Genomic DNA, 13,954 nt, shown 5'->3' with positions numbered 1-13,954 from the left:
TTCCACATTTGGTTGTCATTTCTTTTTTGCATTTTTTTCTAACCCTACAGTTGTTGCCTCACATTGTTTGATCCACTTAATCATTATGTGCTATATTCTTTATTAGTTCCACTTAACTGGAATTCTCTGAAGCTATCTGTGATGATCAAAGAGGCCAACACCATTAGTAATGAATTAGGGAAAAACACTGTTTTCTGCAGGTGAGTATCTGAGTTAGTTAATTGTAAGGGGATATATATAATTGGGGGGTGGATTCTGGATGTGCAGGGAGCTCTTTGTTTTTCTTTTGACAGTTTTGTTAAATTGAAGATGATAGATCACTTTTGCAAACTAGGTTTAGTTAAGTGTGTAGTTTAGCCTTGTTAGTTTGAAATGTGAATTTCAAATTTGAATTTTAGATCAGGACTTTAAAGGTATGTCTACAGACAATTAATTTTGTATTGAGTGTGCTTTGGAGGTGAATCTGCTGATGCCCATGTCCATCCTGCTTTGGTTCATATATTAAAGTGGTCATAAAACACATTAACTGCATTCCTTTTGGACAGAACTAAACGGGGGAATGTGTGCCAGCCACTAGAGGGTGTTCAGTTCACAGGACCACAGCAGAGGTAGTTCAAAGTAAAAACCTCAGAACATAGTTATAGTGGGTATCGAGTGTTTGGGACCAGTTGTTTCACTCCACAGGTCTCTTGCTATGCCATGCTACTTGTTAGTCGGAGATTAAGAGTGTGTTCTAGAAGTTAACCCGTATATTGGTCAGGTGTTCTTTGTGTGAGCACAGATACATTAGTGCAGAGAAAACTGTATCATTTTTTAAAAAAAAAAAAAGCTACAGTAAATGCAGGTAAGCTAGGACTTCCTAGTAGGTGTGTGTATTACTGTGTTGTTCAGATGTTGCCTTTTCATATCCTTCACCAAGAACTCTGCCAGTAGAATTCTGTAACATATATTTGGTTCTGAGTGTCTGGAGAGCCAGGAACTTGTATGCTAGTAACTACTTCTATCTCTGAATGCAGAGATTCCTTTTTTTCCTTTACATAAAAATAATTTCAATGGCTACGCTAATGTTTGTTTTGAGATACATGATGTCTCAAGCAATTTCTGTTTGTAATCACATTTTTATTCTCTGTATAATCCTACCTACAAGTACCTTGTTTATTTTGGCAATATGAATGGTATTTTTTGTCTTTAATTTTTTTTTAAACTTTCTCAAATTCTTAGGCACGACAAAATTGATGATAAAACAGGAACAGTGTCTTCTGTTCAGGTGCAGGTTCGTAACATCAAACTGGGAATAGCAACTTTCTGGAGCCTAGAGAAATTTGAATGCAAACTAGCAGCAATGAAAGAACTCTATGAGGTCAGTAACAACTGAAGAAAAACTACTAATAATCAGTAATATTTTGTCCAAGATAAGATTCTGGTAATCCATACAGGAGGAAAATATTGGGGGTTTCTTCTGGTTTTTATGTGATCTTAAACACCAAGACACATGGTTATTTTTTTTATTCAACACATGTATATGTACTTGTACATCACACAGAAAGAGGACGGTAGAAATCAATTACTTTATTCAGGTTATCTTGTGTACAGAGTGGGAAGTAGTAAAACAAGGAATGCTTTGTCGTTTTTTTGGTTGTTCAATTGTTTATCTGTTCTAGAGGAAAACTTGACTTTTTAAAGGTATCACTTAAATTTTCATTACTACATTTTATTTTTCTTCGGTTCTGCTAAGTTAATTTGCTACTGTTTGCTTTTGTCTATATGTGCTTTAGGTTCTTCAATGGGAGTTTTTAAAGGCATTTTTCATCTTTTTTTCTTTAATCTGACAATTAGGGTGCATATTAATTCCTTTTTTTTAATTCCATTGCTTCTAATCAGATAAACTGTATTTTTGTACTGTATCTCTCTAAATGTGCAGTACTTTGTTGCATATCATACTATCTTTTGTATCAAAAAGGAAGATATAAAATAGAAGAAAGGGAGAAGTGGGAACAGTGCCTACATTTGACTCTGTATCCACAAAACCCCCTATAACCATCAGGTAAAATCTTTGTAATTATGTAAAGGTAGACATTGGTTCCAAATTATTGAATACACATAAGATTACAGTATCAGCTCTTATTTGCTGGGAAAATGGTACATATTTTTTTTAATCTCCTAAAGAGAGAAATGTTGTAAGAAATAAGTTTATCTTTATTGACTCCATATGAACAGACAGTGTTTTCATTGCATTTTTTAATGTGTTTTAGAGCCAAACACTTGAGAGGCTTAAGAACTACTTCGAAAACAAACAACCAAACCCCCCCAAATAAGCAAACAAACAAAATCTCTCAGATCTCTTAGTTGGCCTTTAAAAGTACTTTCATTTTTTTTTAGTGGTAATGGAGTATTCTGGGATTTTCCAATCTTCAGGGCTGATCATAGCATGTTGTTTGTTTTTTGGGTTCTGCCATATGAATCCAAAGTTGTTTTATTAGACTGTGGTGAAATAACGAAGGATAAAGGAAGGAAAGTTATTGGAGATGAGAAAGAGCTAGTTAACATGAGGGACAGATCCGAAGCAATCCAGTAGAACCATAATGATCTTGTATTTCATGCTATACTAGTTTGGAGTTTTTTTGATTAATGCACAAAAGAAAAATACATATTTAAGACCAGGTTTTAGATTGAGAGAGCAGCTTGTCTAAATTTGTTCTGTGCTTCAATTTGTGATTCTCCTGATCATATAAGTTCTTTTCATTCCAATATTTGTATTATGTTTAGTCTGGAGCAGTATTGAAAAATGAGTAGAAATTGTTTCAAATAATATATAAAAAAATATTTGTATGCTTGCTATTTCCAAATGTGAATCACATTCTGGCATAAGTAGCATATGTGAAGTTTGCAGAGGAAGACATCTCAACTGTTGGAGCACTGAAGGTGCTGGTGGAGAAAAATACGAAGGCTTTCTCACTTCAGAATGCTCTTTTTTTCTACCTTAGAAATAACTGCATCTCACTAAATAATTATGTTTTATTTGAAAGAATAAGTTCTTCATATATAAGTATATATCTGAATTAAAAATCTTTCCATATGATGTCCAAAAAGGAAAAAAGCCATTAAAGAAAAGCCAGATAAAAACCGGAGGAAACGCTCCTTTATGATATAACTCTGTAATATGCAAGTATTTCCAGTGACAGAAGAATATTGCTATGTTTATTGCTAAAAACTGTTTGGATCTTAACAATATCAGAGACTGGATTATACTTCCTGCAGAAAACTATTGCTAAAACTGTACACTAATCCAGATATAAAAATTAAAAAAAATTGTAAATTATATGTCCAGAGTTTTAGTGTATCTGGGACTTGGAGAGAGATGTGAAAAAGTTTTGTATTTGGTGTTCCTGTATCTCAGATGTTGGGTAGCTAGGTGTCTTCACTAAATGTTTACCTTGTTTTAGTTTGTTTTCAAACACTTAAACCTCAAGTTGGCTGGCAGTCAGTTACCTTCTAGATTATACATATCTTAATGTTTTTTCTTTTGTTAAAATTACTGTTCTACTGTTATTAGAACATGTTGTATTCATCCATAGGTTGAATGCTTTATTATCACTCTTCTTCTGTTTAACCCTTCTTCTCCCTTGTGTTTATTTTTTCAGAGTAATGATAGCAATAAAGCTGCTGATGTGTTTTATGACCCTGCTGATGAGTGGGAACCTGACCTTTCAGATGCTTCAGTTTCCTCCCTTTCCAGAAGAAGGTGATAATAATTTGTAGCTCTTTTATCTATGCTTAAAGCAAAAAATAATTTGTGTAATTATCTAAGTATGCTTCTGTGCCACTAACATAGTCTTTTATTTATTATTTTTTCTTTTACCTTATTATAATGTCAAACTTAACAAATTGATTGAGAATTTATTTATATATTTGAGGAGGGGGGGGAAGTTTAAATTAAATGTTACCTTACTACGCTTTACTGGCTTCACTTATGAAATGTGTGTTAGTATGCAATATGTTGCTAATAAGAATTGCACACCTGCTCAAGCAGTTTGGCAAATTAAACAGCAATGTTTCTGAGGTCCGGTATAGCTTATATGCAGTGTATGTCTGATCAGTGCCAGAGGGTTTTATGTACGACCATTGACAACTTCCTGGAGGTAATTAAAGGCTGTTACCAATTATTTCAGAGAGCTATCAGAAATTGATACATTTGTCTGTAGCACAGGACTTTTAATTAGCCTGCAGAGGACCCACAGGTTAAGATTATAGATACCCATGTATTTAGTTATAACGCAAGTGATTTGAAATAGGCATTTGGACATCTGTTCCCATCCTTGCTTACGCCATACACTGTGCCAAACTGATGAGTTCTGTTCATTCATTCTCTTATCTTTCCTCATGGGCAAGAAATAGGAATAAAAGTTCCTCCAAACCCAGAAGTATATTTTCTCAAAACGTGTAAGGCTTTCTAAACTCTGTATCTAGATATCATCAGTGCAGAGTGAAATGTGTAGTTTTAAATTTTTTCTTCACAGTTCTATAATATGAAAGCATTGTTTTTAAGGAGTAAATTGCAACTGGTTTGGGACCCTGTATGTGAAGTTTTGGCCTTGTAATGATATTTATAACTGACTTGCAAACTTCTGCAAATTGTAGCTTATAACAGAAATGCTAACAGGTCCTTAACTATAGCCTTGCTAGTGGGTAGCAGCCCATATGATTGTTGTTATTCTGCTGTAAAGCAGGTGAGTTTATCTGACTGTAAATTTTGGAAGGCATTCCTGACTATTCCAAGTAAACAAAAATTAACTGTAAAGAATGCAATGGGTAAACAGTTTCTGTATTTTTAGTCCAAATGCTGTTTTAATAATAGAATAATGTTGGAATACTTTTCTTTGTGTGATGCTGCATTCTGTACAGTATTATAATGTGTGTTCTTGAATCTCAGAAGTGTCTTTGGTTTTTGTTCTCCATATTGTAAAAATGCAACAATATAAGCTGAACTGAACAAGAAATGGTACTGGAAAGGGGAAACTGGCATTGTATGCTGCATTGACAGCAGTTAACTGATGTCAGTCACAAAGACTGGTGAAATAAATTTAATTCCATGTGCTACTCTAAGAGTTGGTGTTTCTGATGTGTAGTGTCATGGAGCACAAAGGACAGGCTGTTCCAAAATCAAAGGTCAGTTTGGGGCTGAATGTGACAAGAAGATAGACAGGGCAGTGCCCTTGCCAAAAAGAGCCTAGCCGCACAGTGCCTGAGTGAGGTGAGCAGAGTAGATCTGGTAATGGTAACCAGGGTCAGTCAGCAGTCTAGATCCACAGGTAAGTACGTAATGACAAGGCAGGGCTGAGGTTAAGTCAGGAAATAGGCTCAGTGAGTCAGGATTAGGTCCAGGGGCTGTTGGCAGGGTCAGCCTGCAGTCCAGTGATTGCCTGGCACGGCCATTGTGACAAGGTCCCAGGTCAACCTGGGAAGTCAAATCTGCAGGTCCAGATCAATGGCATATATGGCCAGGCACAGGCATGGTTACAACACAACAGCAGTCTAAGTCAGGCAGGACCAAGGGCAGGACACTCATCTTAAATGCAGCTCCAAGAAAAGTTGGGGAGCCCCTCCTGTGTCTCCTTCCAGCTGTTTCTTTAACAGCTTCAAGGCTGGCAGAGTCTTCTCAAACAGCTGTCTTACCAAGAGCTGACCTTGGGCACTGGCAGATAAGCACCCAGAGCCAGGCCAGAGAAGCTAAGTTAGCTTGTCTCACTGACAATGAAGAACTTTACAGAACATCTGCCTTCTACCAAGAAAAAAAGCCCTCCTATCTGGCTTTCCAAAAGCAATTCATTCTGTTCAGCAAACAACATCAAAAAAAGCCAACGTCTGCTTTCTATGGTCCAAGTAGGTACGGAAGAAATGTGTTTTGTCTCAAGTTTTAAATAATAATAATCCAGTAATAAACTAGTAGCTTAAAAATGGGAATGTGGAATGAAGATCCTGCCATAGTAGCAAGAACCTGAAGAAAGTAAGTAGGATCTGTCTTATGGTCTGGATTGTCTTGCTTTCACTCTTGTTTAGATTCTGTGTTAACAAGTTCCATTAATTAAAAGTAGATGTTGTTTTGTTTGCCTGATGTCTGTTAATATTCATTGAGCTTTCAGTGGGTCACTCTATCATCCTTTCCTAGGAGTAGAAGTTTTATGAAAAGCAAGAGAATTTCTGGATGTTTGTCTGAGATAAAATTGCAACCAATTCGGAATATGCAGACTTCCTGTATATCAGGTACTTACTATACGGCAGAACACCTTTAATTTCATACTGAAAGCTTGAAACTACTACATGTATAACACATATGCACTTTTAATAGTTGTTTATAAAAAAATAGTGTGGGTTGGAAAACAGAATGAAAAATGTCCTATTTATAGTATCTTCAAGTTTATAGTGTCAAGCTGTTAACAGTAGGGTTTTCTTGTATTTTTGAATATGCTTTTTTAGGGCAAAACTTCCTGACCAGCACTTATGACCCTTATTTAAGAAATTTACCTAAAATATTTTTCTGCTTAACTGTGTGGGTTAACTGGAGGAAGATGATAGTTCATGTACCAAATTGCCAGAGGCTGAATCCTGATACAATAATTTGGAGACTTTGTTTGCTTGAGTTGTTGCTATTCATTCAACTGCTGAGGTTCCCCCAAGTTTTCTATCAGGTTTTATAAAGTTTCTTCTGAAATACTAGATGCTTCAGTCTTCCAAATATTTTAATGCATTCAGTTATTTTAGAGCGGCTGGGTTTTGTTATTTTCTGTCTCTCTGTATGTTCAATTGTTGAAACAGACGGATTCATTTTGAAGAATTTCACTATGGAATTTGTCTTTGTGCTAACTGAATCTAGAAACTACTTAGAACGTTGTATACGCATTTTTTTCTGACTTGCTATCGTGAGTAGTTGAACATTGCTGAAGAAGTAATATAAAATAGTAATTACAAAGACGTGGTGACTGCTCAATCCTATGAAAAGTTTCTTGCGTGTATGTTTTGTTTTTACATCATACAGGTTCACAGAGTAAGTCCAGCATATGTCCAAGCTTTTCTGAACCATTTCTTCCCAGAATTTGCAAAGAATCTATAAGTTCAGCTTTAGGTTTACTGGAACAGAATCATGAAGGAGGAAAGAGCATAGCAGACATTCTCCTAACTAATTTGTTTATCATTTTCTCTGGAGTGTCTGCCATTTCAAAAGCTTATGAACAGCAAGATGAAGAATGTCAAGAAAACTGTAAGTCTCATTTTCATACCACTTTTAAGTAAATATTAGTAACGACTTGTCTTTCAGATGCACAAGCATTCATATGTTTGCCTATTGGAAAAATTAACGTTCCTTACTTTCATTTGCAAAGGAGACCTTCTGATAGATCTTTCTCTTGTAGTTTTCTCTCTTGATCATGCTGCTCAGTCCTACAGCATCAGAATTATCTCTGCTTTTGACCGGCTTGTGGTTCTAACCAAGCTCTGGCTTAGCAATGTCCAAAAGTGCCCTGGATCTATAAAAGTTGATGAAGAAATAAAACAGGAAGTAAAGAACTTGGGAGGTTATTTACAGTTACTTTTGCAGGTAAAGTATATTAAAGAATTCATCTGTGTCTGGAGAAGTTCTACGTATTAATGCAATACTTAGTACAGACTTGCCAAAACCGCTTAAATGACCGATATATGCATGACAGATGGGCACACCTAGGAAAGATGAACAGCAAATGGTGCATTTTTGCTGGCTGAACTGGTACTCACATGTGCTAGTTCAGAGTAATGTAGACCTTTCTGTGCCCAGGCCCTGACAAAAGCATAGATTCTTAAACATGAAAGGAGAAAATAAAGCATGCAGTGACAAGAGCAAATGCTAGTTTAGATTGTGAAGTGCTATTGTTTATAAATTTATAAACTTGTGGCCAGTAAATATTACTCTTATTCATGCTACAGCCTTGTGAAGAGTAATTTTTTTTAACTGTGTAGTATAATGATACCATTATTCTCTGTGGTTCCAAGGTATAGTTTTTTAGCTGTGGTAGATAAACCATTGAAAGCAGGTAGATGTAAAGTTATTGTGTGCTACGAACTCTTGCGTTACAGAAAGTTTGTGCTCTTCGACCAGAGATGCTTTATAGCTTTGGTGAATGATATGCCTTTTTTTTCTCAGGGATGTTCTTCAGATATATCCTCAATGGTAACAGAAGCATGGAGCAAAGTCAACCAAACAGTAAAACAAACAATGAAATACATAGGACACTTGGCAGTAGTCACAAGAGCTGATATTTCATTTTCTGAAGAGAACAACATTCCTGCAGCTAGTCTACAGGTGAAAAAATGTTTATTAGAAACAGTAATTAGAAATAGTAATTTTAATGTTGACATCACATTTGTTTTCAGTAACTGCTCAGAAACAAATCATTACATATAACAATTTGATCAACTGAATTAAGTATTTTCAGAGTTTATCTAATACTTCATTTTTATGGTGAAAATGGATATGTGTTAATACCCTTGAATTTTTTTTTTTCCCTTAAAAAACCCTGCACTTTAAATCTGTATAACTTCCACCCATAGAGAGAAAGCAATACTGTGCTTTTAGGATTGTATCTGCACTGAGATTGTACAAGTCTACCTATTTCACTAAAATGCAGTCATTATTTCAGTAATCTGTGCTTAAGTACCACATAAAATTTTCAGAAATCTGAAGAAAGTTAGGAAAAGAAGGTTGAAGTGCTGAGCGCCTATGGTCCAAGAATGACATGTGACTGAACAGACCAGCACTGAACAATTTGCTCAAAACAAAATAGTGTTTCCAGCCCACTACAGAAAAACTTTTTCAATTTAAGGGCACATCAGTTCCTTTAATCATTATGTTTTGAACCTTTATTTTAAAAGGAATTTGCACTTGCCATTTATGATGGAGTAGGCTCAGGGCTGGAGTTTCTTGTTGATACTGTACAGGAAAAAGCAAGAGTGGTGCACAAAGAACTTGTGAAACAATATCCACAAAATGAGGTGAGATGAAAGTAAGATTAAGAACTACTACTATATCTTAGAAGCACTTGATCATGTCCTGTTATTTTTTTAGCAATTCTGTCTAGAAATTTTACAGTAGGAATACAGTTATGATTAGTAACAGAGGTTTGAGATGGGTGGTAAGTGGGAATATTGACTACAATCTTGCAGAAATTTTTACAGTGTTTAGCTTTTCACCCATATGTAGAGTCAACATTTAAGTGTGTTTTATTTAGAATGATTTCTCTGTGCATTGGAGGGCGTTCTGTTTAAAACTTCACAGTGTAACCATGAAAGAGGCAGAAGATGAAAACTGGCTCAAAGGAGCAAGTGGACCTTTTATTCTGTGTACTACTAAGTTTGATTTTTAACAAGGTATAATATTTAATATGTAGTAACACTTTATGATCCTGGAAGTTAATTGTTATTTTATATTGATAATGGTAATCATCTCTGCTATTACTACACTTATTGATATTGTCAGGAAGATTATTAGAAAGTTTGAAGACTTCAGTTTGTCATACGTTGTTACAATCCTTGTCCCAAACAGCATGCTATCTAAATATTGAAATAGTTTAGTGTTATCTTTTAAGAGCTAGTGTTCTGATGTGCTTAATGCTTGGGGTACACCGAACCACTTCTATGAATTGGGCACTTCAGAGGGAAATTGGTTGACTAAAGTATCTATTTAATAGCACAGGAGCCAGAAATGCCCTGCTTGATTTCATGTTATTCACTGAAATCACAGCTGGCCTTCAAATACTTTCCAGATTGATAAGCAGCAGTGGTATTTTAATTTAAGCATCTCCTTTATAATGCTTTACAGGAAAGGGACAGCAAATTATCTATATTCTATTATTGAGTTGTTTCTGTCACCATCCAAATTTATTGTAATATGAAAAGGAATTACATCAATGGGAAGCTTTTATCCCTTATAGAAAGATCTCATTTTAATTATTCTTGTAATTTTAAGGAGAGATATTCCTACTACCTCATAATAAACAGATGTGTGCATACTTTTGGTCGTGTTCCCCCCCCCGCCCCAGATAGCAGTTTAGAAGTTATATATTATCAAATTGAATAGGTTTGGGTTTGGTTTTTTTCAGTATGCTGAAGTCAGAATCTTCTGGGGAGGAGTTGTTATTCCATGAAACAAACATACTTAGTGTGTGTCTGGTGTATTTTGACACTTAAAGCGGAACAGACCTCATTACATGCTGCATTCAGTAGTAGGTTGTTTGGGTTTTTTGCCTGGAGGGGCTTTTTTTAAGATACAGCCTGTCATTTTGTGCTTTTATTTTCCTTAAGCGACAAATTGTGAGGAAGATGATACTATAGGGAGTTACACAAAGTAGAGAAAAAAAAGTATAAGGAATAAGCACCATAGTTAAAAATATTTCTGTGACTGTATGAAAATTTCAGTAGGCAAGTTTAGAGTACCCCTTGGAAATATGTCACTTTTTTAGTGGGTGAGCCATTTTGACAGAAAACCTGGCTGAATTTCTAGGAAATACTTTGGAAAGATTGAAATGTTCTTCAGCAAGGTACTAGGTGTATATAGTATATATGCTTCCTTTCAGTGTTGGGATATATATAGGCTTGTTCTGCCACTTTTCTTCTGAATAAATGTTTTGTACAGACAGCACTCAAGGCCAAAGGGGACAGTTTACCTGTGCCCCAGCAATCTTGTGTTCTGCCTTGTGTTTTTACTTTTGTTCTTTTTCTTCAAATTTCTCAACTTTGCAGAATTGTGGCCAATAAGAAAATCTCCTTAATGAGTTGGGATATATAAAATACTTATTTCCAAAGAATTTGTTACTACGCAAAAATCTGTAATATGTGACCTAGGATAAAAGGTTCAAATCAGTTGGAGAGCAGTGATAAATAAGGAGAGCAAAAATTTCTTCCTACTCTGGTTTTCACTGTTGTCAATCCTACAGATAATAGTGAAACTGTCCAAAACCTTTTATGTTCCTATCTGCTTGCTTAACTCCCAAATGCTTAATGTTTCCAGCAAAAGGAATTGAGCAGTCTGCTTTCCAGATAATGCTGTTCACTTGCAGCAGATCCCTATGTATCTGCATGATTCCTGTATATGCTTGTCGTTAGTGGAACTAATGTGAAGTTGAGGAGAGAATACCAGAGTATTAAGTAAGAGGTTACCCCTGCCACTTTGAATGACAGTGATACAAAAATTACAGGAAAACCTTCCTCTATTGAATACTTAAATTTAATATTCTGTATTAAGGGGTTATTTAAAACCTTGTGGATATAGTTAACAATGTCTTCTACTAGTTAACTTTTTTTTTGAAAAACTGCATGTTATGTTGCATAAAATGTTACTTCTGCTTTTAAGTATTTTTTCTCGCTAGTATGCCAGTGTTCATTTTTATCCTTCTAAAATATTAAAGTACTTGTACACTTGATTCAAGACAAAGTAAAATATAATTAAAAGTTTCTTTGTAGATTCAAAATCGAATAAAGGACAACGTTGTGGCACTAGCCAGATTCCTTGAAAATAACATCTCTTATTGCAGAAAGGTAAGAGAAGTGTTTCACAAAATATGTGCATTGAGCCTGGGGTTTAAATATAAAAGGATGCATTTACAAAGAAGAGGAGTTGAAACTACCTTCAGTATATTTATAATTTGCATGGTAATACTTCCTGTCTCAGTGGCATTCTTGTGACTGGAACACTAAATTTTCTGGCTACTGCACTTCCACTCAAAACTATTTGATTTTAATTTTACTTAAAGTATTTCTGGAGGTACTTGTATCTGATCATCCTTATTTTTGTGCTCATCATGAACAGCCTAACCACCTGTTTTTTTTCTTTTAAGTTGAAGGTCTCAAGTTCAGTAATGCTAGTGTAATTGTGTTACAAGTACTGCAATAGTTTTCTGGCCATAGTTATTGGTATTTTGAATTAAAAGTCTGGATAGATTATTTAATCTATTTTCTAAGAGCCAAATATTTTCTGGATTTTACACTTTCATTTGTCTTTTCTCCCCTGCTGCCCCTGCCCCAACCATCTGCACTTCTTTTTGGAGCTATCTTACGTTTTGTGAGTTGGCATCGCTTTCATTTTGTGTTTCAGCATTGGCCTGGTCTATGTGACTGAATCCATAATAGGCATGTTTAATAGTTAATATACTGTCCTGTGTTTGGTTCTTTTAATATTGCTCTTTATTAATACAGAAAGAAATACAATCTCAATTACCGGAACAAGAATCTCTATATCAGGAAATAAAGAAAAGCACTAACATTGCTGCAAAATATTTGGAATTGGAGCAGTGCCTAGCTGAAGTCTGTCAAATTGTTTCTTCTATGTTGCAAGGTATTTAGCTGGCTTATTACCCGTCTTGATAGTAACTTGCAGACTACAGGGAGACCTGTAAAGCAAGAGGGAGGAAGGGCTACTTGGTCTCTTTGCAAAATGCTGCATTTGATTCTTCTTGTTTTTTTATAGGGTCATACAGAAACACAAACTCTCTCAGGACCTTTGCAGAAAAGATTTGTGTCATAGCTAGATATTTTAACAACTATTTCAGTTTATTTGCCTTGTCTTCTATTTCTGCAAACAATCCTATCCAGAAAATACCCATGCCTTTTATGAACTTGGATGAATTGGACTCTCTGGTTGATTCCCTTATCATGAATTTTGAACTTGAACAAGGACAGCCATCACTGAAATCTCAAACTCTTTGTAATGAAGCTACTGAGACTCAAGGAGGACAGGTTGAAACAGGTGAAGTTGAATTTGCTTGGAAACAGAAGGGGATTCCAAAACAAACATACAAACTCCAGTCTTCACCTCCATTTCCTGCAGAGCTTTCACCTGGTAGGATACAGTGGGTATAAAATGCTATTATCAAGAAATTCAGGGAATATCTTTCCCTTTACATGAAGAGAAAGCAACATATCACAAAAAGCTGAAATTTATTGCTAATATTATTAGTAAGTGTTATGAAAGTAAATGACGTGACTGTATGAGGATAAGTACCCTAAATTTCACAAGAAAAAAAGGAAATTCTTAAGGGGCTGTTAGACTTTAAAATATATAGTGCCTTTTGTTTTAATAAAAGTCTATTATTACCTAAGCCTATAAGAAGTAATTGAATGTGGTAAGTAAAAAAATCTATTGGACATAATATGAATGGAGAAACTAAAAACTGTTAGGGAGTAACTGGGAAACACAGTAAATGCTTTGTAGGACATTCACATCTCTTCATCTTAAACTTTTGACTTGGGACTCTTGTGTAACAGTGGAAGGAGATTGCTTTTAAGGACATCTGTAACATACATTTATGTTGCATGCAGTTAGATAAGACGACTGCCTTCCTATCTTAGACACTTGAAAGGTAGATTGTTGCTCCACCTCTGCTGCATTACGATCTAGGAGTGCTACTGCAACTTTAAAGTGTTTGTTATGCCTTTTATTTTTTTTAAAGCAAAAACTTCATATTTATTTCTGTAGGGGAAAACTATGAGAGATGGTAAACGTACTTTACAACCTTATTTAATGAATGCTTTAAGTGGTTTTGTAGTCCATTGAAAAATCTGGGATTAAAGTATCAATGATGGTGCTCTTCAACTTGATTTGAAGTAAGTTCATGTTGAGTGTTGTTGCTAGTGAATTATCATTTGATTGCTCAAATCAATTCCAGTACTATTCATAATGGATTAGAAGCATAGCTTTCCCTAAATAATATGTGAGTCATCCCATGAGGTTGTAGAGACCTTTCCCAATTAACTACTTCCCTGTGCTTTTTATTGTAGTCGTCATTTAACCTCTTACCTTTAGTCTGCTCGCTGAAGCCAGTAAAAATTAACAGCAAAGATGAAAATGAATTCGAATTTTTATTCTTTAATACTGGGTTCTAGGAGGCCTGGACCTAGCACGTTTTACTCAACAGTGCTGAGAAATTCATAAGCT

General features: G+C 35.2%; 1 protein-coding gene across 1 annotated transcript in view; it reads left to right on the top strand.

The window, feature by feature from the left end:
* Positions 1-12,879, top strand: part of KIF14 (kinesin family member 14) — a 28,829-nt gene extending 15,950 nt beyond the window's left edge. Inside the window, exons 19-29 of the mRNA XM_010563419.1 lie at positions 107-200; positions 1,222-1,360; positions 3,642-3,742; positions 6,167-6,261; positions 7,034-7,255; positions 7,407-7,591; positions 8,171-8,329; positions 8,899-9,018; positions 11,485-11,559; positions 12,217-12,355; positions 12,488-12,879. Coding sequence (XP_010561721.1) covers positions 107-200; positions 1,222-1,360; positions 3,642-3,742; positions 6,167-6,261; positions 7,034-7,255; positions 7,407-7,591; positions 8,171-8,329; positions 8,899-9,018; positions 11,485-11,559; positions 12,217-12,355; positions 12,488-12,879 — 1,721 coding nt within the window. The remainder of the gene's footprint in view (positions 1-106; positions 201-1,221; positions 1,361-3,641; positions 3,743-6,166; positions 6,262-7,033; positions 7,256-7,406; positions 7,592-8,170; positions 8,330-8,898; positions 9,019-11,484; positions 11,560-12,216; positions 12,356-12,487) is intronic.
* The last annotated feature ends 1,075 nt before the right edge of the window (positions 12,880-13,954 follow it).

The sequence above is a fragment of the Haliaeetus leucocephalus genome, unplaced genomic scaffold, assembly GCF_000737465.1.
Source record: "Haliaeetus leucocephalus isolate CR32 unplaced genomic scaffold, Haliaeetus_leucocephalus-4.0 Scaffold166, whole genome shotgun sequence".
NCBI classification, from domain to species: domain Eukaryota; kingdom Metazoa; phylum Chordata; class Aves; order Accipitriformes; family Accipitridae; genus Haliaeetus; species Haliaeetus leucocephalus.
This window is presented reverse-complemented; position numbering and strand designations above follow the sequence as displayed.